This window comes from Stegodyphus dumicola, chromosome 1 (assembly GCF_044657685.1).
Source record: "Stegodyphus dumicola isolate Sdum_Otavi_A_Nest chromosome 1, ASM4465768v1".
In the NCBI taxonomy this organism is placed as follows: Eukaryota; Metazoa; Arthropoda; class Arachnida; order Araneae; family Eresidae; genus Stegodyphus; species Stegodyphus dumicola.
Window position 1 is genome coordinate 139,353,459 of NC_140768.1, and position 26,943 is coordinate 139,380,401.

General features: G+C 34.9%; 1 protein-coding gene across 1 annotated transcript in view; it reads left to right on the top strand.

Moving 5' to 3' along the window:
• The window catches only part of LOC118194261 (alpha-tocopherol transfer protein-like), a 120,193-nt gene that overhangs the window by 66,673 nt on the left and 26,577 nt on the right, over positions 1 to 26,943 (top strand). Inside the window, exon 2 of the mRNA XM_085811253.1 lies at positions 16,703 to 16,847. Within this exon, the coding sequence (XP_085667379.1) occupies positions 16,703 to 16,847 (145 nt within the window). The remainder of the gene's footprint in view (positions 1 to 16,702; positions 16,848 to 26,943) is intronic.

The window sequence follows — 26,943 nt, forward strand, 5'->3', positions numbered from 1 at the left end:
ATACCGACAAAACTTTCTTAGCCCACATCAATATGGATTCAGGACAGGCACATCTACCATCCATGCTCTAGAACACATTCGAAAACATATAAATGACAACAGAATCAACAATCTACATACTGCATTTATCTCTTTAGATCTTCAAAGTGCCTTTGATACTCTCTGGTGGCCTGCAATAAAGCAGGCCCTCAGGGAGGCAAAGTGTCCAAGGAACCTTTTTAATATCTTCACTGACTATCTCCACTCTAGAAGTCTAATTATAGTCAATAATAACGGTGTTGTCACTAAACAGCAGGAACGAGGGTGCCCACAGGGGTCATGTGCCGGGCCTCTACTGTGGATAATCACGTTTAATTCCTTATTACAAATCAAATGGCCTACCCATACCAGAGTGATAGCATATGCAGATGATGCGGCATTGCTAGTCTCTGGCCGCACAAGAGAAGAACTCGAACGAAATGGTACGGAAACCTGTTCCATATTTTCAGATAAATGCAGTAGACTTAAATTGATCATTTCCGCACAGAAGTCAACGGCAGTAGTCATCCCACGACCGAGAACTAATCCAACGCGACGGCCGTGTATAAAATTGATGGGACGAAATCTAAAGATCTCAAAAACCATAAAGTATCTCGGACTTACATGGGATCAGGGTCTCACATGGCTGCCCCACCTTCAAGACATCAGAGTCAAGACAGCAAATATAGCTAAGAAAGCCAGACAATTCCAGGGAAGAAACTGGGGGCAAAACCCTCACATCCAGAAACTGCTATATCTAACGGTAGCGGAGAGAATTGTTCTTTACGCATCGGCTATATGGGCGCAACCAATGAGCAGTCGCAAGATCAAACTCTTGACAACAATACAACGGCCATTTGCTCTAAACATAAGTAGGGCATATAGGACAACGGCATCAAGTGCAATAACGGTCCTTGCGGGACTAACACCCCTGCACATAAAGGCCAGCATAGAAGCTGCATATGAGCGCCTAATTAGGCTAAAACAAGATGCCAACTTTGCTGGCACCGCCTTCCATGCAACACAGTATGAATTACCAGGGAGTGTGCAGTATGTGCACCCGGTACACAAAAGTAAAGGCATCCATGTCGTGACAGCACAACACCCAACGCCTCTCAGAGAAACTCCACATGTGAACTCACGATTCTACACCGATGGATCAAAGCATGACAATGGAGTGGGATGCGCCTTCGTTCACTTCAAAAATGACCGAGTGGAAAGCAAATGGAAAGGCCATCTCGCTACCCACAACAGCATTTTCCAGGCAGAAGCTGTGGCAATAGCAGCTGCAATTCAGTATGCTCAGGATATCAATCTAGCAGCAACCGAAATTCACACAGACAGCATGTCAGTGCTACAGGCAATCATGAATCACCACCATACCTCACCCACAATTATAGCAATCCAACAGCTCCTGCGTAACAATATGCAAACACACATCAAACTAATCTGGGTGAAAGGACATGATGGCATAGAGGGTAACGAGATGGCAGACCAGTTAGCAAACGAGGCGGCACTCAACAACGACGCGCAAGAGGTGACAACTCCAATCCCGACTTCGTATTTAAAGCGAAAGCTAAGAGAACTAAGCAAAGAACAGTGGCAACAGGAGTGGGGTAACTGTGATACAGGAAGAAGGACACACGGATTCTACCCAATAGTAGACAACGAACGTCTCCAGGCCATTGCACCCTTGACATACTATATCACGGGGCACGGCCCATTTCCATCCTATTTTCAAAGACATGCAATTTCGATGACAGATATATGCGTCTGCGGGGCAACTGGCTCCCCCGACCACTACATATTTGAATGCAGCCTTACATCCAACTTACACCTACCACTCCCAGCCACAAATATAGAATCATATAAACGATTCATCATTAAGCACCCACCAGCGGTCAAAAAGATCTGCCAAATAATTAGGCAGGTCAACGACCTAGGGCAAGACATCTGCCAACCAAACTAGCGTCAATTAAGGCGTCTCATAAAGCAACCACAGTCAGCTTTCACCAAATCATCAACAGAGTTCTGACAGTCTCTTATACTGACAATCAGCTGAATGCAACTTACAATATGTTTAAATTATGTGCTGCGCTTATAACATAACTGCACTGCAACATAACTGCAGACATAGCTGCTTACTGCATACAGTACTCACTTACGGCGTATAGAGCAAACTACTGACTATGAACAGACTGCTACCTGCATTGTGTCTCTGTAGTAGTTACAACGACTGAAATATCCATAGAAGTATTTCCTGGAATAACCACAGTTATTACAACAACTGCAAGTTATATATCAGTGTATAAGGTACTGTGCGCAGAGTAATTGGAACGCCCTGACAAATAGTGTACAGAACTCATCAACAGTGTACAGAGCTCAACACTGACTAATCACAGATTACTACTTGCATGTCCATGCTAGTCCATGCTTAACTGAACAGTGTAAAACAAATGTGTATCCGACTTTGCATTGTGTAACCATTCTGTAAGCATTGTGTATATAACAAGCATCATGTATCTATTACAATACTAATATGCACTGTGTATTCTACAACATAGTGTTTCTCCTACAGTCATTGCCAGTACTGTATTACACAAACGCGTTATACAAACTATCTGCAATAAATATGCACCTCATTCTGCACTGAATTTGTCAAATTCTGCACAGTATCTGCTGTATATAAAGCATATAATTACTATGCAACTATCTACATTGCGTGTGCACTACCTGCAATACCTTACAACCTGTTGTGTATCTGACTTTGCACTGTGCATTTGTTCTGTGAGCAATGTGTATATAAAAAGTACTGTGTACCTACTTTAATCCAATAAACACTGTGCATCTAATATAATATAAAATAAGCTCAGCGCATTCTATAACATAGTGTCTCCACTACAGTTATTGCCTGCACATCATATCTGTATTACTCAAACTATCTGTATTATATCTGCACTGTATATGACATATGCATAATGTATAATTCATCTATATCTATCAATATTGTATCAGCATTACCTGTATAATCTCATAGCTTCACATAGAAATATATAGCTTGGCAACATAGCATGCATGGTGCTGCGTACTATAATTGTGTGTATACAATAGTATAGATTTTTTTTTGAATATGTAAGTATAATTGTGTTTATATAATTGTGCACAATTGTGTTATATACCATAGTATAGTGTTTTATTCTGCGTTTTAATACGTTAGTATAATTGTGTTTGCATAATTGTACACCATAACTGTGTTGTATATAGTAGTATAGTGTCTTATTTCGTTTGTACAATTGTGCGCAGTATAAATTCTAATATCTAATGCTTTACAAGCATAGTGTATCTGTTTTTACATTGTGTATCAATTCTGTAAGCATTATGTATATAAAAAGCGCTGCATATCTATTCAAATTAAATAAGTATTGTGTACCTGATATAACGTATTGCATAATGTATTCTCCAGAGTAAAGTTTCATCTGTAATTACTATATCATCTAATAACAAAATTTAATATTCTACAGTGTGCCTGCATGCTTTATGTATGTTTATTTGCGCATTTTACATGTGATATGTGATCTAAATGTGTCTAAATGATCTAAATGTGTCTTTAGTGTAAGTGTATACTATATATTAGCTTAAATATGTTTCATTATAAGTATGTGTTTTACTTGTATAAGTGTGTGCAAACTAGTATCTAATTTCTATTTTTATATAATGTGCTTACATGTTTTATATGTGTTATATATGTGCTTTTATATGTGTTTTACAAGTGTTTTGTATGTATCTTTATATGTGCAATTGTATGTACTTGTATGTGTATGTATATGCTGTAATTAGTGTCTAACAGTGTCTAAAAACCAAGATGTAACAAATAATCCGCCTATCGATCAAAACTAATGTATTCCTAAGACGCTTCTGTATGGCCATGTACAATTACGTAAAATTCTTCAATAAACTCCCAAGGTGGCCTCATGAGGCTCCTGGGAGTTGCTGCCACTAGATAGGGGAGGGCGCGGGACATATGCCTGTTTACCTCTGTTAAACATCAGGCGTCCCCGTCCTCCGTCACCTGTCACCTGTATTTTTAATGATAATTTCCCGATACATTGACAGGTTTTTCCTTGCGCCGCTATAATTTCTGAGTTTTTATTTTTAAATAATCGTAACCTATTAAAATTCTTCTTGAAAAATGTATCACTCATAAAATTACCTTCTGCCCTTGTATCGATGAGGGCTTCTACTGGTACATCGCCAACCAAGACTTGTATAATTGGTAACTGTGAGTTCTTTACGATGACCGTATTTAAGTATCTTTTTGAGGGTTTTTTCAAAACTTCCGGGGTCTGGACCCTCGCTTTCACGGGCCCCTCTATTCGTTTAAAGCTTTCCTTTCAACTTCTGCCTTCTGAGTACGCGGACGGTTGTTTTCAAATTTCCTTTTTGGGCCTTGACCTTCGAGCTTCGATGAGTTAGCTTGATAGCTCTTTCCCCCATAAGAGCGGTTTGCATTTCTGGTCTGCTCATTTGAAGATTGCCTTCGGATACATTGAGAATACGATGCCCCTCTAGCTTTTCCGCTATTCTGCGATTTTGAAACTTGACCGCCAATTCGAAGAGCTCCTGCAATGTGCTTGGGTTTCTAATTTCAAAGTAATCTTGAACAACAGGGAGTAATCTTGGTAAGATTATTTCAATAATCTCCGCGTCGGGTTTCTTCCCATACAGCATATCCGTCAGTTTAATTTTTCGCAAAATAAAGTCCGTCAACTCTTCTATATTCCGTCGATAAAAACTATACAGTTCGGCTTCTAGCCTTGCTCGACCTTTCACTATGGGGAAGGCCTTTAATAACGATTTTTTGAAATTTTCAAATGTATATGTCTGGTCTCAATTCCCCTAATAAAAATTTGCCTATACTCTTCCACCATAGCGCGGCCTGTCCTCTTAGTGCAGATGTGGCGATGGCAACTTTTTGTCTTTCAGGCACAGTGTAGAGCTGGAAGTGATTGTCGAGGCCTTCTAGAAATATCGCCATCGAATTTTTTCCGTCGAAATTGACGTTTGGCTTGATTGACGCTCTCATCGTCTGGAGCAGGTATCCAAATCCTTCCAATTGGCTTGCCATTTCTTGTTGTCCAGCAGCTTCCATCCAATTTTCGGCCATTTCAGTTCGACAAGTGTTCGGGCGCCAATGTAATGTTGCGCGCTTCCAACCTGCACGCAACAATAGTGGTGACTTCTAAGAACTGGAAAGTAGACAGAGTCTTGAGAAGGGTTTAAATCCCTTTTTATTCAACTTTAGAAATTACAAATGCGTGCTCTTGACGCTCACAAACTACGCCGACCCGGCGGTAAAATAAAAATAAGAAACTAAGAAAAGAATAGTAACAAGTGACTAACTACGAGGCTCTCTAAACGTAACTAACCTAACCGCTTTCTAAGATACCGCTGATAATTCAGCAAACTTCTGAATATTACGTTGAAAGATTAACAATCTGCCGAGGCAAGTACTCAGGCCGAAACGCGTGGTTCTTCAATTTCTAACTAGCCACCTCCACGCTCGTGAAGCAAGAAAGCACACTTTGGAACTCGTTTCCCTTCTATTTAACTCAGATTACTTCCGCTGACAATTTGAATCCTTGCGCGTTCTACTAAAATTTACATACTCTGGCATTGGCAATTCCAGGGGAAAGTAAGGCTTGACAGGAAAGATAGTTTAAACTTAAAATAAATGTTAGTTTAAAATAAATATAAACCCTACAAACTGTAAACTTGCCATTATGCATTATTGTTGCCTTTTTATTTAGGAAGAGAATATTTAGTAAAACATACATTCTTCAAAAAACAAACCAGCAACAGACTGATCTTGAAAATATATTTTATTACCACCATCTGAAGTCTGTTAAATCAATTTCTTTATTATTAAGTGTAAAATTATTTAAGAAAAGTTAAGATACGCATTTGAAATTAGGAAATGTAGTCGATGAAGGGCAAATCGGATATATATCTTTACATATTATTTATTTACAACTAAAAGATATAAGCCTTCTGCAAGGGGGGCTACGTTTCTTTCTCTCGTATTAAGGGAATAACAGCGATAAGTGGTTTCATGTGGCAACCATGCTGTCTGTAGATAAGGACGACTTTAGTGAGGGAGTGACAGCCGTGCCGTGGCTTTGTATGTAGGAGGTACTGACTTCGTATAAGGAAGTAAAAATGCGTCTAATTGTTTAGTCTAACTCCTGCTATAAATTTATGCGGAAACTCTTCATTGTTCATTTTTTTATTTGTTTAGTCTTTTCAATTTGTTATATACCTTGTGAAAATATTGCTTTAAACTTGTTTCTTGATTTTTTGATAAAGATTCGCCGAGCTTCGTTGCGTAAGTAGAACGAAAAAAAAGAAATTTTACTGCAGAAATAATATATATCATGATTGCTACAGAACGACCATTGTTTTCCTTGTCATCTTATTCATCAATAATGCATACGCAAAATAAATCAAATAATTGATATTTGAGCTATCTACCAGTACTGCCAATATATTCTTAAAAATGCAATAGCATAATTAAGATAAATAACGTTGAGAAGATTTAAAGGAGAGAAATGAGATGATTAATATTTCACGTGTCCAAGTGTTAAACGATAGGATCTTTTTTTTTTTCAGTGAAAAATAAAATGCTTTGAAACATTTTCCTTTGTTTCAGTTCTTTTGGGAGCAGAAGTCAAAGTAGTTATCATACTAAAGAAATTATACAAGGAAATTAAGGCTAGCAGGACACTATATAGCACTTACAGCATCTAGTCTAGAATTTTTATATTGGAACCATTGGTTAAATTAGTATAATCAAAATGAATACTTTTGATTTGTTATAAATATCCTTAAATATATTTATGCAATTATATTAGTTGGATCGAATGAAATTGCACTGATTGGATTTAATAAAGTCCTTTGTGATGTATGGGTGACGCCAAACAACAAGATGTATAGAGGGCGCTAACTCTCAGTCTGGAGAGGCGCCAAAAGTTTAATTTCCAAGAGGGAGACCGACAAAGAGGTCATATGGAAGGCTCGTGGGAGCCATTAATGAAACCGAAATTCCTTTTTATTACTTTATATATTTCAGTTATTAGTAGTGTAGTTTAGTATTAGTTTGTGTTTGTAAAATAAATGTTTAAAAATACAAGAAGTTGGAGTTATTTCTCTATGAGGCGGTGGATGAAGAAGGGATGATATCACACGCTCTCTTTCGAGAACCAGAGCTTTAGATGACGGTAGAGAAACTTCAAGAGAAGCAGGTAGGAAGCTTTTGATTTTATTTACTCAAAGTATAGATGTATTGAAGATATATATATATATATGTGTGTAAGATACATATAAATTAAAATGTATAAGAATACTAAGAAAGAAGACTTAGTAAACCTTCTTGGTGAAATTGAAGATACGCAAACTGTTGGTTTAACAGTGGTTCAACTAAAAGGTAAAATTGAGGACAGAATATATTTAAAGATGATCCAGAATTTGTAATTGGATTATTAAACTCAATAGTTGAGGAAAGAAAAATTAGAGAAGAAAATAAAATAAAAGCTAGGGATACACAGTTAGCCTTAGAAGCTCAAAAGGTTGAACTTGAAAAATTAAAATTAGCGCAGCTAGAGAAAGAATTAGAATTAGAAAAAGTTAGAAGTCAGAATACAGTTAAAGATGGATCTCGCGCAGATAAAGACATGATTACAGGTTCGGGAAATTATTTAGAAAATTTGATAAAGAGTGTTAAAACGTTAACTATTCCTGTTCCGGGAAGATCGAAAAATTTCAATTTGTTTTTCCAAACATTAGAGAGAGCATTCATAACTAAAAATGTACCACAGGAGCTCAAATCCGAAATTTTGATTAACATTTTAGGGGATAAGGCAACTAATATATTATTTTACACTAATGATGAAGAACTAAAATGTTATGAAACCATTAAAAAACTAGTATTAAAAGAATATCAGCCAACTGCTTATGAATGTTTAATAAATTTCCGAAGAGCACGACGCGATCCTAAAGAGTCACATGTTCAGTTCGGTTCTAGACTGTCTGCAAATTTCCAGTATTACTGTCAGTTACGTGAAGTTAATGACTTTGATGAACTTTGTCAACTAATGATTTCCGACAAACTTTTCCAAACGTTAGACAAAGAAACGGCAACTTACATTAATATTAAAACCGGAGAAAATTGGTTAAAACCTAAGGATTTAGCTAAAGAAGTTGACTTGTATTTTGTAAACAAAGGCAAATCGTTAAACGAAACCACTTTTAACACTAATGAAAACATAGCTAAATCGTCCCACTCTTCAAGAGAATCGAAATATATTCCGCCTCATATGAGAAGCAACATAAATAAAAATAAATATCCACCCAAAGTCTGTTACATATGTGGAAAATCAACGCATCTCGCTAAATCAAAAATAAATATCCACCCAAAGACTGTTACATATGTGGAAAATTAACGCATCTCGCTAAATCTTGTCCACAAAGAAACAAATTGGTAACACAAAACCCTCCTCTAAAAAAAGAAACACCAGAGAAAAATACTAGTGATAAAGTAATAGCAAAAATCGGATCTTCATGCTTGTCAAATGAAAGTTTTACGCAACCATTGCAAAAAGTAAATATTTGCGTTGCAGGTAACGAAATCCAAGCCATAATTGATTCAGGTGCTGAAATTTCTGTTATAAATCCGAAACACATATCAAATTTCTCTATTGAGAACAACTGTAATATTGACCTAATTTCTGCATTCGGAGAAACCATATCAGCTAAAGTGGCTAGAATTCCTCTATCCATCAAAAATACTGATAATCCTAATTTATTGAAACCTGTCGAAATATTAGTAGCTTTAACAGAAAAACTTCATATACCCTGCGTAATTACTCCAAATGTTTATGATTTATTGACCTCTGAATCTCATCTGCTTAGCGCGAATCGTGATTGCGACAGTGTCTCCATCGCAGATACCGGAAACGAGGAGTCATGAGTCAAAACAATTCGAAGGCGAAAGCCGCGCTGATTTATTTATGACAGGAGGAGAGCAAGATTTAGTCATAAGTTGCATTCAGGGCGAAAACGAAAGTGGGGTGGGTCAACATTCAGATGCCAGTATTTTTAAACAACAGCAAAGGGAATGTGAGACATTACGCAGTATCTATAAAAACGCGCAAAGAAATAAAAATAAATATTTTTTAATGGATGACTTGATTTATCATACTGAAAGAATTTCCGGAGAGCAAGTTAGTCAATTGGTATTACCTAAAGTTAGAAGGGAACAAATTTTAAAATTAGCTCACGAATCTATTTTTGCAAATCATTTAGGGATGAGAAAAACAAAAGAAAGGATTCGTTATTATTCATTTTATTGGCCAAACATATCACGAGATATTGAAGAATATTGTAAAACTTGTAAGGAATGTCAATTACAAAGTAGAGAAAGAACTAACGATCGTATACCCATAGTTCCAGTTCAGAGGCCTGAATTTCCATTTGACACAGTGAATGTAGATATAATCGGTCCAATTGAACCTCCATCAGCACGTAAACACAAATATGTACTATGTTTAGTCGACCAACATTCTAGGTGGCCAGAAGCTGTCCCTTTGAGAACTATTACAGCAAAATAAACATGCGACGCATTATTAGAAATCTTTATGAGAACGGGCATACCTCGGGTAATAGCTAGCGATCAAAGTACCAATTTTGTTGCAGAATTAACACAAGAATTCCATGCCAGATTAGGAGCAAGTCCTAGATTTGCAACACCAGGACATCCACAAAGTTCGGGATTAGTTGAACGGTATAACCAAGTTCTAAAACGTATGCTTCATCATATCATTAGAAACGACTCTAAAAATTGGGACAAACATATACCATACCTGTTATTCGCTTACCGCGAAATTCCAAATTGTACTACGGGAGTATCCCCATTTAAATTAATGTATGGAAGAGAGGCCAGAGGTCCGTTGTCAGTATTAAAACCGTCATGGTCAGGAGAAATTCCATTACCAATAAAATTGGGTAAAAGCGCTGTTGATTATCTACAGGAGCTAAAGATGAATTTAGAAATAGCAGCAGAGCAAGCATCTATAACTGCAGAATTGAAACAAGGTGCATATGCAAGATATGCTAATCGAAGGGTTATATATAAAGAATTCAACCCTGGAGATCAAGTGTACCTGCTGATTCCAGATTCCAGTAATAAATTATATGCCAGATGGATAGGACCTGCAGAAATAGTATCTCGTTGTAATCCAGATTCTTACAGAGTCAGACTGACAGATGGTACAATAAGGAGAGTACATGTAAATAAAATTCGAAAATTTAATCCAAAAGTACAGGCAGTAGGTGTAATATTTGAGAACGAAGAAGAACTAGGAGAAGTCCATCCCACACCCAGTGTGAGTGACAAGTCCGATCATTTTCATCTTAGCGAAGTAGATTTAAGCCATTTAGATGATGATAAAAGGAATGAAATGATGAACTTGTTAAGAAAATATGAAAACTTATTTATAAATAAGGTACAAATTGCCAAAGTAGGAGAACATAAAATAAGATTAAATGACAATGAAAGGAAGAAGCCATATGTTTATCGAATTCCAGAAGCATTGAAGCCTCAAGTAGATAAACAAATCGAAGAAATGTTATCAATGGGATTGATTGAAGAAACCAACGCTGAAATTTCGTACCCTATTGTATGCGTTATGAAGAAAGACGGTAATATTCGCCTTTGCGTTGACTTTAGATCCCTTAATGCAGTAACGAAACCAGATGACTTCCCTATGGAAAATCCTAAAGAGCTCTTATTCTACATTGGAAAAGCCAAAGTGATATCCAGCATTGATTTACTCAAAGGCTATTGGGCCATACCATTAGAAAGAGAGAGTCAAGAATTAGCATGTTTCAAGACACATGGAGCTCAGTATCAATTTAAAGTCATGCCTTTCGGGCTACGCAACGCCGCTGCAACATTTCAGAGAGTCATGAACCAGGCCCTTGCTAAATACAAAGATTTTGCTCGAGCCTACGTCGATGACATAGCTGTTTATTCAAATAATTGGAATGAACATTTAGTACATCTTGACACCATTTTTTCAAAACTGTTAGAACTACAGTTTTCCGTAAATCTCAAGAAATGTTCCTTCGCTAAAACTCATATTAAGTATCTAGGACATATCATCGGTTCCGGCAGTCATCGTACAGATCCAGAGAAAGTGGAGGCTATCCAGAAATTAGCTAGACCTCAAACAAAAAAAAAAAAACAATTGAAAAGCATTCTAGGCCTATGTAATTATTACAGAGACTACATTCCACACGCCGAAACAGCTTATCCATTAACCGAGATCACCAAAAGAAGAAGTCCTGAAGAGCTGTACTGGACAGAAAAACACGACGAAGCATTCATTAAATTAAAGAAATGCCTAATGGAAGCATCTAGTCTTTATACCCCTGTTCCAGGGTTACCTTTTATAATTCAATGTGATGCATCTCCAACAGGTGTTGGAGCCTGCTTATCTCAAAGGAAAAACGGAAAGTTGTACCCGATTAGTTATGCCAGCCAGAAACTTACCAAAACACAACAAGCATGGCCAACTATCGAGAGGGAAGCTTATGCTGTTATTTGGAGCTTGAAAATGTTTGAAACTTGGATTTTTGGATCACCTGTGGAACTGATAACTGATCACAATCCGTTAACTTTCATCACAAAGAACGCACCACAATCTTTAAAGTTACAGAGATGGGCTTTAGCATTACAGAAGTATGATACTACAATTTCACATTGCCCAGGTCCTAAGTTAAGCAATGCTGATGCGTTGTCCAGACTAGAGACTGTTGAGTGACTTGTGTGAAAGAAAGAACTTTTCATAGACATTTATGAACTCTTAATATTATTACTTTTTTATGTGTGTGTTTCTTTTTCAGCTACTCTCCTAGAGACTTTTAAGTATATCATAGAAGCTTTAAGTATTCTATTGCATTAGAATTGTTTGAATACTAATTTTTAATCATTTATATATTACAGTTTTAGAAGAAGTCTTGTAGTAGGTGTAGAACTAACCTGTATAAGTATTGTGTTATATATCTTTCAACTTCAGTATCGATTGATTTGTAGACTTTAGTAGGTAAGTAACTCTTTCGTTTGACGTCACCATAATTTGTCATATTTCAATAGGCTTTCACCCTATTTCAATCTTGGATGGGGGGTGTGATGTATGGGTGACGCCAACCAACAAGATGTATAGAGGGCGCTAACTTTCAGTCTGGAGAGGCGCCAAAAGTTTAGTTTCCAAGAGGGAGACCGACAAAGAGGTCATATGGAAGGCTCGTGGGAGCCATTAATGAAACCGAAATTCCTCTTTATTACTTTATATATTTCAGTTATTAGTAGTGTAGTTTAGTATTAGTTTGTGTTTGTAAAATAAATGTTTAAAAATACAAGAAGGTGGAGTTATTTCTCTATGAGGCGGTATCACATCCTTACATACCTTTTCTTTTTTTATCGTAACTATTTTACGTGGCTAATCATCTAAATGATCAGTTACTGTAAGTGGCTAATCATCTAAATTATCAGCTAATTGAATTGGCTCAAATTTTTAGGAACATATCGTCTACAATTCCAGATAAAAGATAAAGGAGGAAGTTTACCGATGATCATAGGTGTACAAATTAATATTTGCATATTTTCTTAATCTTATCTTTTAAAATTAAACTTAAAACATTTATATTGTGCGAGAACCAACTTTTATTTAATTGATTAATGCTTGCTCTAATGACGCCAGTTCTTCCTTAGAGCGGCAGATGCAAGGTCTGCTTGATAAAAACTGATTATCATATCCGAAGGCCAAACGTATACTCGTACCTCCCAGCTAAATATCTGCAGTCGCTGGTCACCGATGTTCTTTACAGTATACCACAACCTTCTGTGATCCAATAATGGACATAGCCATAAGTCGTCTTGTTCGGGGTTATTTTTTTATCTTAAATTTATACTTATTGGCTTAGTTGCTAATGCTTAACAGCATATTTCATTAAATATACTTCATTGTCTGGATAGTGTAGAGCCATTAGGATTTTTTGAAAGCAGAAGATTTGAAAAATGAGCAATGCGATCGCCGGGAATCGAACCACGGACCTCTCGAATATCGAGCGTGCAGACCATTACACTATGAAGGCACGCTAAGAAGGCGGGAGAAATACCTTATAATAATATTATTTATTTGATATGAAAAGCTTTCACATAGTGCAAGACTGCTGCTTGTTTTTGATATAATGTTCTAGTTTATTTCTACTCTTAAATTAGATTTTAAGCACATCCTTGCTGATAAATTCTTCCTTATCTACTTTTTTTTTTTTTTTTTTTTTTTTTTTTTAGTTCTTGAGAAGTGCATCTATCAGTGGCCTAATTTTAAGTAGGTTGCCTTGACTATGTTAAGCATGGGATATATTTTTGTTATTGCCATCGATATGAAGATATTGTTTCAACGTTTGAAAGTGATTCCAATACATATTATTTTCAATCTTGTTGAAATCCCTCCAGTAACAGCTGTATGCAGGCATAAACACAAGATCAATCACGAAATTAATTCATGAGAATATCTCCATTCCGACTTTTTTATGTGTTTATTGAATTTTCCGTTTTTCCACATGAATATATTTTTATTCATTAAATTATCAATTATATTTCCATCACAAAAAAGTTTAAAGTATTCATATGGTGTAAATAATTTAAGCGATACCACTAAAAATTATCTTTAAAATGTAGAATCAAAGTTCTCATGAACTTTTCGTAATCCAAGGAACAGCGTCGATCAGTTTTGTTTTTTGAATTACTCATTTTCTTTCTTTCCCCCCCCCTTAGCTTGTGTCTCACTAACACATTCATGATTTTTACCCATTTTCTAGTTCATCACCTTGATGATCTAGTTCATCAGCATGATTGTTATCTTCGTCTATCATTCTCACTGTTCCTCTTCTACTTCGATTTCAATTAACTTATTCCTAACAGATATGCATAGAGCTGCATCAGGGGACTGATTATTAACTCTGTTTTGGATTTCATCATTCTTATATGAATTACCTGAAACATTTTAACTAATTCTCTTATCGGAATGAACCAATTCAACATCTTAAAAATCTTTATTCATCCATATATAAACTGCCTCATCATTTGATAACATTTCTAGTTTAGGCTTTAACATTTGAACAAAATAGCACACAAGATCATAAGTTTTATATTTCATCATAGATGTATCTCAAAAATAACAAAATACTGTGAGAAAATAATAGTAATCAAAAGTAAAGCTCTAGAAACAAAAATTCCAAAATTATGAAACATGTTTGTTAAATATGTTTACAATACTATTTATAAATAATTAGTAAGAAATAAAATAAAAATGTATTTTGCTACCGTTATTTCATTTCTTTTTTCTGAAAAATGGCACTGTTTTTGGCTTATTTATCAGAAAAAAATAATAAAATTTAAACAAACATAAATTCAGCAATCAGAGGAATAGTTAGTATAACCATTTACTGGTAGAAACAGAAAATATATTTCGTTAAGGAAATACATGTAGATTACAACAGTGTTCATTTGGAATCGGTGGGAATTTCACAGATTCCAAATGAACTTTGCTGACGACATTTGGAGGAGATGAAAACGTAAATATTACTGTTCCTGTTCGCATCACTTCAACTGAAAGGTTTCAGTACTCCTAAGACGAATTATAAAAACCTTTTTATTCAAACCTAACGAAACACATTGAGAAAAAAATTAAATAAAAGTTATAATTATTGTTGTTTCTAAGTTTTCTAAGTTGGTTCTAATTATTGTTGTTTGAGACAATATTGAGAAGGATAAATTCAAAACTATACAAAATCCTAGTATAAATTTAAAGGTCTGTGTAAGTTTGTTGCAAAGTTCATCGCAATACGAACAGGCTTGAGTAGTAAATATAGAAAATTATAAATGAAGCATTAGCAATATCCGAAATTAAAGTTTTACGCTAATACCTAGAAAGAGTGAGTGAGTGCACCGCTATGATAGCTTCCGACCACGGACATGAACCAAACGGAATTATATACCATCACGGCGGGGAAGACTCCAAAGTAACAAGGTTGAATATTACATACTAATAACAGTTTTTACATACCTAGACTAGATGAAGATATTAATTTAAATGATTAAGCAGAATTTAAAATAAATACTTTCAAATTATTTTTAACAAAATTCGTAGCGGAACTGAAAGGAAATGCAAAAAATGTCAATAAATAAAATATTTCAAATATTCCTGAAGCTTCTTAAGAATTATGTGTCGGTTCATACAAGTTAACCAAAAACATCTACCTCAGTAACACTGATGCTGGAAAACTAAACGATGAAGTAATTTTTATATTTTTAAAGATAAGATTATTTTAAAGCCGCGAACGGGAAATTTATAAACCCCTAAGACTATATACTATTACGAATTTGTACACAGGTGCATTTATACACAGGTTATTTAAGTGCAATTATGTTTGATATTGTTGTGTTTTTCTATGTAATATAACGGGGGAAAAAATTAAAGAGACTTCATATGCGGAAAAGTAACAAACACAGGAAAGGGAAGGGAAAGTCCATTTAACATTGAGTAAATGGGTATCTCGGTAATTTGGCAAGATATCGCCAAGATGACAAAGGTTTTATTTTGTCACCAAATTTGGCGAGAAATCACCAAAAGCAGCCAAACTTAACCACCATTTGACGACATTTTGGTTCGATCCCTGTATAATAATCCCTGTAATAGATATTGTAATTGAATAAATGTAATTGATTACTGCGACCGTAATTAAACCTTCTTATTTTTTTCCAGTAATTTCGAGAATCAGAAAGTACTAGAAATATCTCAACGGCCGGCTCAAAACTACATAAGGCCGGACAAAACATCTGCTCTTAGTCAGTTGTTAATAGTTTGTTGTTGCGAGTTGTTAGTTCAGCGTGAAATATATCCGGATTTGGTTTTCTCTTTAGGTGCGAATTACATTGTGTTTAACGTTCTTAGTAGTCTGAAGTGTTATTTCCAGAACTTTGAAGTGTTTCTTTTCATAAAATAAATTTTATTAATCAATTATCTGACCTGTGCGCGTTCAATCTATTACGAATCCGCACGCACGCAGCGATATGGTTAATTAGAAACTATATATATTTCCAAATAGATACCTGTATTTCTTTTCTACCTAAAATTTGAAAAATTATGCTTTTATGAAAGGTAGAAAAGACTATTTTATCGTATTAAGTATGAAAACTCTCTCACATTTTTTTTAAAGTCCTCCCCCCCCCGTGCTGGTGAAGTAGAAAGTGAAAAATAATGAATTTTAGAATGATTTCTTGAAGGCCATTTCATGTGAGCCTTTGAATTCCTAGATTCGCGTGCGCACCTTCCCTGAATTCGACACGGAAATTTTCTAAAATTTATTATATAAATACTTACGTAATATTGATAATAACATAGACATGAGATATGTTAATGATGATAAGAGTAAAAGTTTGAGTGTTTTAAACTAAACTTTCAAAGTTTACTGAAAGTTCAGATAGGCAGTGTTCAAGGCCGTACATAAACTTGAAAGGAATGGAATATAAGCCAGAAATTTATTCAAATTATCTTGTTTACAGGGAATATTTGATGCAAGATGGATTTCCTGCCATATTTCATTTCAACATCTGACACAAGAGATGGAAGAAAAGACCTATATGGAACTTGGAGAGACACCTCAAATCAAGGAGAAAGCTTTAGAAGAGCTGAAAAGACTGATTAGACGTAAGTTGAAACTTTCAAAATTATATATCAAGAAAAAATATACGGAGGAAGGGGGAACTGAAAATATAACACATATGTTTCTTTTAATCTTAGCTTGAATTTGATCAGTTTTTAGTGCATAATTTGCGATGGAAAATACTGTTCATGTTTATATTCATTCAACTTATAAATAAAATTTTAGTCAAGATTAATTCAATTTTATTTTTTCTTTAAGCAATTTAAATGTATAAATAGTTCTGGTGTTTTAAATTCAGTAAAATATTTTTAATTTCTAAGCATTGCTTTTGCCTCTAGCTGTTACATTCTTATACTAAAATGAAAAGTTAGGTAAGCAAGAGGAAATTTCCTTTTCCTTCTAATAATATACACTAACTGAAATTATTTAGAATTAAATAAACATCATGAATTAAACTTTCAGAATGGCGACAGGACAGGAAAAAGACCAAATAAGCAACTACACCGTCATGAAAACTTATCAGCTTAGTTGCTTATTACGTGGGGCCATCCACTATCTGCTCTTTAATATAAATTGTTAAAATTAACAAAATAAATTATATAATAGGACAATGTTGTAAAATTTAGTTACATAATAATATCAGTAACATAACAATAGTATCAGTTATAAATCAATCACAGAGCAATTGCATATAAGTAACATAATAGTTGTTTTGGTAACATTTTGGTAATAAAACTATTAATTCTTATTAAGTATATACATAATAATATTGTATTACATAATTATATGACAAAGTTATAGTATTTATGTTACCTTCAAATTGTCGCAGCTAGTTTATTAGATTAAATAGTTTATTAGATTTTGGAGCTTTCGTCTAAAGATGTTACTTTTTAGTAGTTGTTTGAACCCTAGTTTGGCATTTTCTGACGTATATGGTCGAAAATGTAAATCTTTGGTTATATCACATTCAAACATATAATGATCGAGAGTTCCTGTAGTTCCACATATACATTTATCTGTGTGATGTAAATTAAAACGATGTAGATATGAGGCAAAAGAACCATGTTAAAAAGAATGTTATGGCGCGGCTAGTTGAGATAAGGTGTCTTGATGGAGTAGATATGAATTTGAAGGTTTCTTCTACCCGTTTTAGGATTAGGGGCTTCACAGCTAATGATTACGTCGGCTACTTTATATATTTTACTAAGACGCATTGAATTCTATTAAAGTGCTTCATTTTATGTAATTTATTTCATAAAATACAGCTTATTAAATAATTCATATATACCATATTTCTCCGCGGGCTTTTCCTTCCCTTTTTTATTAATTTTATCTTCCAAAAATCGGAAGAGAAAAATTATGTGAAAAACTTAATTTCTCAAGAACACGGCTGCAGTAAGATTATAACAAATAAACAGCAGTGATATATAAACCTAAATATCGTTGCTTTAAAAAAAAACCTACATTCCAAATAAGAATGCATAAGTAATAATAACATTCAATATCTAATAATATATCTTCATTTTTTCTTCTTGTACCTTGAAAACGCCCATCCTTATTATTGTATCTGCTATTCCTTAGGCCTCAAAGTCATCCATCAATAATTAGAGAAGGTGAACTAGCAGCTGATTAGGCGACAATGTCAGTTCACGTTTTCTGCACTGTGATGAGTCGATTCTAATCTGACATAAAGCTCAACTTTTAGAAGGAAAAGGTTTTGCATAACAGTCTATGTAATTTGCAAGAGTTTATCTTTGCTAGAAGATGAAAACAATCACTTCGTGGACGAAACCAATTTAAAATTTATAGGAGCTTGTTTTCAAAACGCATTGAAGAAGGGGAAAATTGTAACAATACTTTTAAAATTTTCAGAACTTGATGCTAAATAGCTAGGGAGAAAGGTGCGCGACGAAAAAAATATCTCGCGCAGTTTAGCAAAGGTGTCTGACGCGATATTAGAATCTTTAATTGGCTACGTTCCCTTCCATGAACAGCTTGCCATCTGAAATATAACCCGCATTATATTATTTTATCCTCTTGCATTGCAGATAGCTCTGATCCAGTTGCAGAGCTCAAAAATTAAACAAAGAAATCAAAACATTAAATGCCACTGTTACTGTTGCGCAGTGCCCTTTTTCCTGCTTCGCCTTGCTTCTTGCCGACATGCATCTTTTGCTTCTTCATTTTACGCCTTTGACTGAAAAGATGTAAGCTGCGAAACTGTGGGCCACAAAGAGCACCCATAATGATGATGTGAAATAAAATTGTGTATGAATCAACGCCACCTCTGCTAAAGATATTCTTCTCCATTATTATGTTACCTTATGGATCTAGGGTATCTTCTAACACTCAAGTCATCTGCAAAATTATCAATATATATATATATATATATATATATATATATATATATATATATAGTGTGTGTGTTTATATCCAATATACACTAGTACACATATCTATATATATAACACAAAATTGAGACTCTTTATAGAGTTAATCTACAGGCTCCAAAAAAGAGCATTTTACCCTTATTGGCTCAACACTCATCTGAACAAAACTACTAACAAGCAAGAAGAAGATTCTATTTACGGGAGATTTATAGTTTTAGTACTAAAACCTCCAGAGGAAAAAGAGGAGGAAATACTGGCAATAAAATTTTTTTTCCACCCAAGATTTGGACTACGTAATTAAAATGTTTAGCACCTTCTTTCAAAAGAAGTCCTTCACAAAAAATTCAAACTACATTCTTTCAAAAACATAACATTATGGAAGATTCTCAACATAATTAAAAGGCAATTTAAAGGATGCCAAATTATTAAAAATTTAATTATAGAGCTCTGTAATTATAAACTGGAAAAGTGCCCACCAGCGTCCGAGCGGTAAAGTCGCTGAACACTGGTAGTTCGGTCCGAGGTTCGAATCCCGCGAACGGGCATGGCTGCATGGGTGTTTCGTGGTTTTCCCCATGTGTAACGTGTATACGAGCCAGTTTCCCTTAGAAAGTCCTCCACGAAGGCAACCCTCCCCTTAGGCGAGATAGCCCTCGAGGCTTCGATGGGATTAAATAACTTAATCTAACCTATAAATTGAAAAAATGTAGCTATTTCCATAAAAATTTTATTTGTAGTGTACGATTCAAACACCCTTTCAATGATCAAATCCAAATTAATCATATTTTTAAAAAGCATCAATATCTTCTGCCTAGTCAACAACAGCAATTCAGTAATGATCTCAATACCTTTATTGTATTAGCTAGCTTTCGAGCTAACTTGCCTACTACTACCTTTCTGGAATAAAAAGCAGCATTATTTAAAGTCTTTGAGCAAAAGATCCGCCGCTTACCCAGCTTTCAACAGATTCACGATAAGAAAACTCTGGAAATTCAAATCAAGCAACTACAAACACGTTTCATCATTACTTAAGATCGACAAAGCGAGCAATAATTTCAGTATAATTTGTAAAAAATTCTACTATGACTTAATTCATCAGGAATTACTTAGCACCAGCACTTATCAGCCAATTAAAACCACCGCTAAGATACTTCTAAAAAAATTCAAGGCATTACATAAAAGGCTCAAAATTCGTCCCAACAATTATTTTAATAAATTTGCAAATCTCTATGCACTTCCTAAATTTCACAAAACTCCTATCAAATTTAGATACATCATAAATGGTACCAAGAATATTTTAAATTAAATCGACTATCTTTTTGCCAAGAAACTTAAACTAGTGCTAGAAATAATTATTCTAGGACTAGCAAACTAGGAAACAAATTATTCAAACTCGGCAAACAAATTATTAAACTAGGAAACACGATAGCCTACTTACTCTCCCTGAGAATTTTCCACAAATCCTTACAATAGTCATTTGAGAAGAATGGAAACTTTTCCTCAACAGTGTACTATTTAACAATTATCTACAATTTGAGTACAAAATATTTAAGCCAGTCCAAGGAACACCTATGGGTGCCAATAGTTCTACCGCAATCTGTAGATTATTCCTATTCACACAAGCATTTAAATTTACGCAATCACTGAATGTGGATAATCAAAACCATTTCCAGCACGTATACAGTAAACTCTCGCTACAACGATACCCGATACAACAATAACTCCCTCTACTACAATAATGTTTTGTGGTCCCGGTGATTTTGCATATAAGCTAATGCTAATCTCCCCTCAATATTGCTATATTCTCTAGAACAATAAACCTCTGTAAAACGATTTTTTCAATCTAAATTTCAGTATTATTTTCTCCCTTTATAAAATAATATTTTGATTTTCAAATGCTTTTTTTTTTTTTTTTTTAATTTTTTATTTTTTCCGTCTATTAAGACTCATTGTGGATATTCAACTTATCCCTGAATAAATAGCTATTGTTCAGATTTCAAAACAGATGAAGACCACCCTTTTGGGAATTGGAGTGGGTGAGGGGGTGAAGTGTAAATGTATGCCTAGTCTCGTTTTCCAGTAAGCTTTGGAATTCTGATAAGGTTTAAGGACATCTAGACCTGTCTGGTCACCTTGTCACAGAACAAGTGCCCTTTGTAAAGGAACAGGGGGAGATGGAGGCGGGGTGTTGTTAAGTGACGTACTGAAAAATGAGTTCAAAGGTTGTTTTATAGTCTTTAACGATTTTGAGTTCTACGCAAAACATTTGGCTTAAACTTTTCTTTCTTTCACGCGATATTGTTCCCTAAGATGGCAGGGCGAAAGCAACTATCTTTTCGAGATAAACTGAACGTTATCAATGATATTGATGAGGGAATGAAGCAGATTGATACGGCTAAGAAACATGGATTATCGCAATCTACAGATGCAACGTTCCTAAAGAAGAAAAAGCAAATCGAAAATGCTGTAACTTCAAATGAAATTAACCCAGAGCGAAAACGACTGAAAGTTGCGACAAATGAAAACATTGATGCTGCTGTTTTAAAATGGTTTCAAGAGATGAGAGCAACAAATGTCCCAATAAATGGACCTTTATTATGTGCAAAAGTACGGAAATTTGCAGCAATGCTAGGGAACGAAACTTTCAAAGCTAGCAATGGTTGGTTAATGCGTTTTCGAGATCGTCATGGAATAACTTTCCAAGAAGTTCACGGAGAGAAAAAGTCAGCCCCGATAAACGACGCAAATGAATGGCGGCAAAACAAGATGAAAGAAATCTTAGAAAAGTATGCTCCAGAAGACATTTATAATGCAGATGAAGCTGGACTGTTTTTCCAACTCCTACCCGATCGAACATTGGCATTCAAGGGTGAAAAGTGTTATGGAGGGAAGAAATCAAAGGAGAGACTGACTGTTCTTCTGTGTACAAATAGCACAGGAACGCATAGAATACAACCTCTCGTCATTGGTAAATCATTGAAGCCAAAGTGCTTTAAGAACGTGGAAAGTCTTCCCGTGGAGTATAAAGCAAATAAGAAGGCTTGGATGACGTCTAAATTTTTTTCCGAATGGTTACAGAAGTTAGACAATGAAATGAAGAAGAGAAAGAAAAAAATCTTTTTGTTGATAGATAACTGCGATGCTCACACGTAATTTCCAAAGCTACAAAATATCCAAATCGCTTTTTTCCCTGCCAATTGCACTTCAATTTTACAGCCTCTTGATATGGGCATAATTAAGTGCTTCAAAGGATATTACAGAAAACGGTTGGTGGACTCCATACTTGTAAACATTGAAAATAAAGTAGAAGACCCTTTCAAAGCTGTAAATGTCAAGGAAGCGGGTGACAATATATTGCTGGAAGTTGGTGGGAAGTAACATAAAAAACCATTCGGAATTGCTGGAAAAAGGCCGGTCTTTGTGTTATGGAAGATAAGAAATCTGATAATGATGAAAATTCCATAGACAATGATCTCTCAGATGATCAAGAATGTGTTTTGCACATCAAAAAATTCGTATCCCAACTTGAGGAAACAAGCGGTAAAAAGTTTGGAATTAGTATAGAAGACTATTTAACAGCAGATGATGATCTTATGGTTTTCGCAGGAGTTACTGATGAAGATATTCTCTCTGAAATTACTGATGAGATAGGAAACAATGATGAAGATGATGATGATATTGATGATGATGATAATACAGGTCTATCGCAGTCCTTATTGTCATCCCAGGAAGCTCTTCAATCTGTGAATTCTCTACGGACATTTTTTTCAAGCCTTCCGTCGACAAATGAAGAACTCAATGCATACAGTATTGGTGAACTTAACAGTTAAAAGAATCAATAAACAAACAAAAATATTGGATTATTTTCAATAAAAAGTGTTTTCAGGTATGTGAATATTTCTGTGCTTATTTTCTGAATTTATCTTATTTATTTATTTTTTTAGTATTTAAACCACTATTATTAGTATTTTACAAATTAATTTCTTCTAAATATAGACTTAAAAGTAGTATGTTATGCACCTTAAACTAATAATAATAAAAAAAACTCTTATTAAATGCTCAAAATATGTGACATAGTTTACCTTGGTATTCAAATTATTAATTACAATCTTATTAAAATTTATGACAAACGCAGAGATTTCAAATTTCACACACTTAAGCTCACTAACTGGACTTCTAACATTTCGAAAAGGATCATTATTAATACTTTCAATACACAACTCCTAACAATAAAAAGAATCTGTAATAACACATATCTTTTACAAGAAGAAATTCAATACTTTATTAGCATCTTGGAGGACAACCAAATTCCAAAAGCAGTTATTAGAAAGTTCTTGAAAAAAGCTGGTATTAACCTGTTATTTTAAATTACTTATTTTAGTAGCATGAAATTTTTTACTCAAATCCGAAAGGAAGGTAGCTGATGGATGACTAAAATAGGTAATCTAATGTAAAAATGTAAAATAGATTCTCAATACTCAATAATCTTTCTTTTTAGGAGATTAGTATATTTACTAAATAATATCAAGATTTATTTGTCCTGTCTTTCTGTTATTAATTTTAAGGGCCTTTTTCCTATTTCCGACAGTCGCTTAATAGCCCGTTATCGTGAAGCATGACGACTTTTACTAACATATTTCTCCTTTTTTCCATTTCAACTTGGTTTTAGCCAGTTTAGCCATTTGCATTGAATTTTCGCCATTTTGTTTTGTTGATCGCTTTTAGAAAAAACAATTTCTTAAATACGACGCCATTTTGAACGCGTTGCCTCCTGCTTCGACCTCTCACTCCCAAGGTGTTTTCTCCCCTATTACCAGTTAACCGTTGGCTTCTACGGAATTATGTTTACTTGCCCCTTCTGTATCATTCTGTCCTCCGATAGGTGGGATTTGACTGTTTTGTAATTCTGGTAACACTCATTAGGTCTTCATCACTTTCTAGCAACCTTTTTCTACATATTTAGCTCAGTTCAATTTTAGGTAAAACTCGAGTCGGACACAGGTATGTTTGCATTTTTCTAAGTTTCATTTCTTCACGAATTACTCTGCCTATTTTTCTTAACTGTACTCCTCTTTGTAAAGATTTTTTTCATTAGGATAAAGTTTTTATTTTTTGCGCTCAGGGGCCTGCCCTTTAATTTATGTTTATTGAGACTTTCAGGAATATCACTGAATAATTCGATTGTACATTAGCCTTACCAGGCCACTTTGTATAGGATTTATCTTTCATATTTTAAATAATTTTTCTCTTTAAGAATACAAATACTTCTTTGAAGTTTTATATTTATTGCTTTGATGTTTCAAAATTTATTGACACACAAACACGTCGAGAAAAGGGGAAAATCTATTGAAACATCGTTAGTAATAGATGAAAAAGAAAATAGATTACATTGAAAGCCGTTTACAGTCTCAATATATTTGTTTGAAGAAAGGTGTTTGCATGTCCTTGGATTCATCAACTTGGCTGAGGGCTTGAGGTCTTCAAGCACTTTTCCCTTGATAAGTTCTGTTTGAAGTTTTGAACAAGGAATATTGACCTTGTTTTTATATGTACAATTTCACTATTTTATGTAGATTGGATAGGATTTTTCACTTAAATTTTATGATTTAACTTTGATTTTAATGATTTGATATTATTTTACATGTAATCTCAGGAATTAGATAGGATTATCAAATGTTCTTTATGGCCCTAGCTAGGTTTTCAACCTCTTTTATTTTAAAAAATCTGTTTTAAAATTTGAAACTCAGCGCGCAAATTTGACCAACTAGGTCTCACGTATTTGTGATTTTTTTACTTATTTTACTTTTACTATATTTACTTTTATGCAGAATTTAGAAGTATTGAAGTGAGAACACTGAGACATAGATACTTGATACTTGAGACATAGATACTTGGAATATAGAATTCTTAATAATTAAGAAATCTGGCAGTTGAAGGTAGATTTAGTGCCATTTTTATTTAAATTCGCATTTATAGCCACAGTTCAATTGGCACTCTAATCGTGCTTATTTTCAGAACATTTACATTTTTGAATACAACTGCGGAACAGAGCACAGTGAAACGGAGTCCAAGCAATAACAGAGTTACAAGCTAAGTTAGCATTTATCCAGGATGCTCACCAAAGAGGAAGGTTTTGGATTACAAAGGTTTCAGTTTTCAGAGTTTAGGTTCCGAAATAACTACGGCTATCAGCCATGATTGTTTTGAATATGCCACTACCACCAAACTGGTAGATCCCTGTAGAAGACATGGGTCTGGAACGTCGGAGGATAACCACAACGGCAGACGATTTCCTCCTCTTGCTATGTGCAAGATGCTGTAGATCACAGCTAGCGTTGCCTCTCTGTGCTGCTACAGGACGGTTCATATCCCGACGTCGCATCTCTATGCTGCTACAGGACACCGTAGATCACAGCTAGCGTCGCATGTCTGCGCTACTGCAGGATGGTCCATATCCCGATAATCTGTTCTGTGGTTTGCGTTCCTTTGTCCCCATCGCAGCCCTGTTAAGTTGAGCCCGTGAACATCACAGCTAGGCACCAGAACATTAGGACCCCGTACTCCTTATGGATGAGTCTCGCTTTAACATCCAGAACGATTCCCGAAGGGCAATGGCATGGCAAGAGCCAGAGACACGCTATCCGGCGCCAAGTATCGTCGAAAGAGACCATTACAGAGGATGAGCTATACTAGTATAGGCTGGGATAGCAATGAGCGATAACAGACGCTGCGATAAACTCACATAGAGCGCACCGAACTCTGTGTGAATACTGGTAATTCCGTCACAGCCGTCCTATATCGCAGCAAAATTTTACATTCTTTTGTGCGTCCTTTTATCGCTGCATAGGGTGCTGGAGGGATATTTATGGACTATAACATCCGCGCGCACAGAACTCGAGTAGTCTGGAGAGTGAAACCATTGCACATCTGCCTTGGCGTGCTAGATCACCGGACGTGTACCCTATAGAGCATATGTGGGGCATATTGGGATGACGGATAGCAGGTTTCAGTGTGCCGCAAGGCACACTCTGTGAACTTCGACATGCATTTTTACTGAAATGAACGCTATGGCGACAACAAGTGGCCAACAACACAACTGCCAGCTAACCTTCCCGTTGTCAAGCATTCATTTAAGCTAGAGGGTATCACACCTGTTTCTAGCATGATGTTTCCACTGCACGTTCTTCTCACACATTTGATCCTTCAGGATGCGATGTTCTAATATCTATGTTTTTGCATGTCATTCCTTTATTGTTTCCTATGTGCTCTTTGTAATGAAAGAAACGACAAAAGTAATGAAAAAAAGTAGCAAGTGGTGACATTTAGAGATGCAAAATCGTAAGTAAAACTAAATCCAATTACTTTACACATAGAGAGGATTAAGTCACTGGTTAATGAAGACGCACATATCTATAAGAAAACCTAGAGGAAGTTTACTTCGCCAACTTCAGAAAAAATTTTGGAGGATTTTAGTACAGATAAAATTGAATTTGGTTTCTGAAGATCGTCAAGAATGTGCAATACATGATTTATTTACTGATTTTTCCAACATCAGTTGCATTTTTTATGCGAAATTATAAAGTCTGTTTTGGTTTGATCAGTAAATATATATATATATAAGAATTACTGTATATATTTATATATGTATTATTAATCATCAATACGTATGTACATAATTTAATATAAATTTATTAATAATGTTTACATCATCACACATTTTTATAAGCACTGTTCTCCTTTCATGATATTT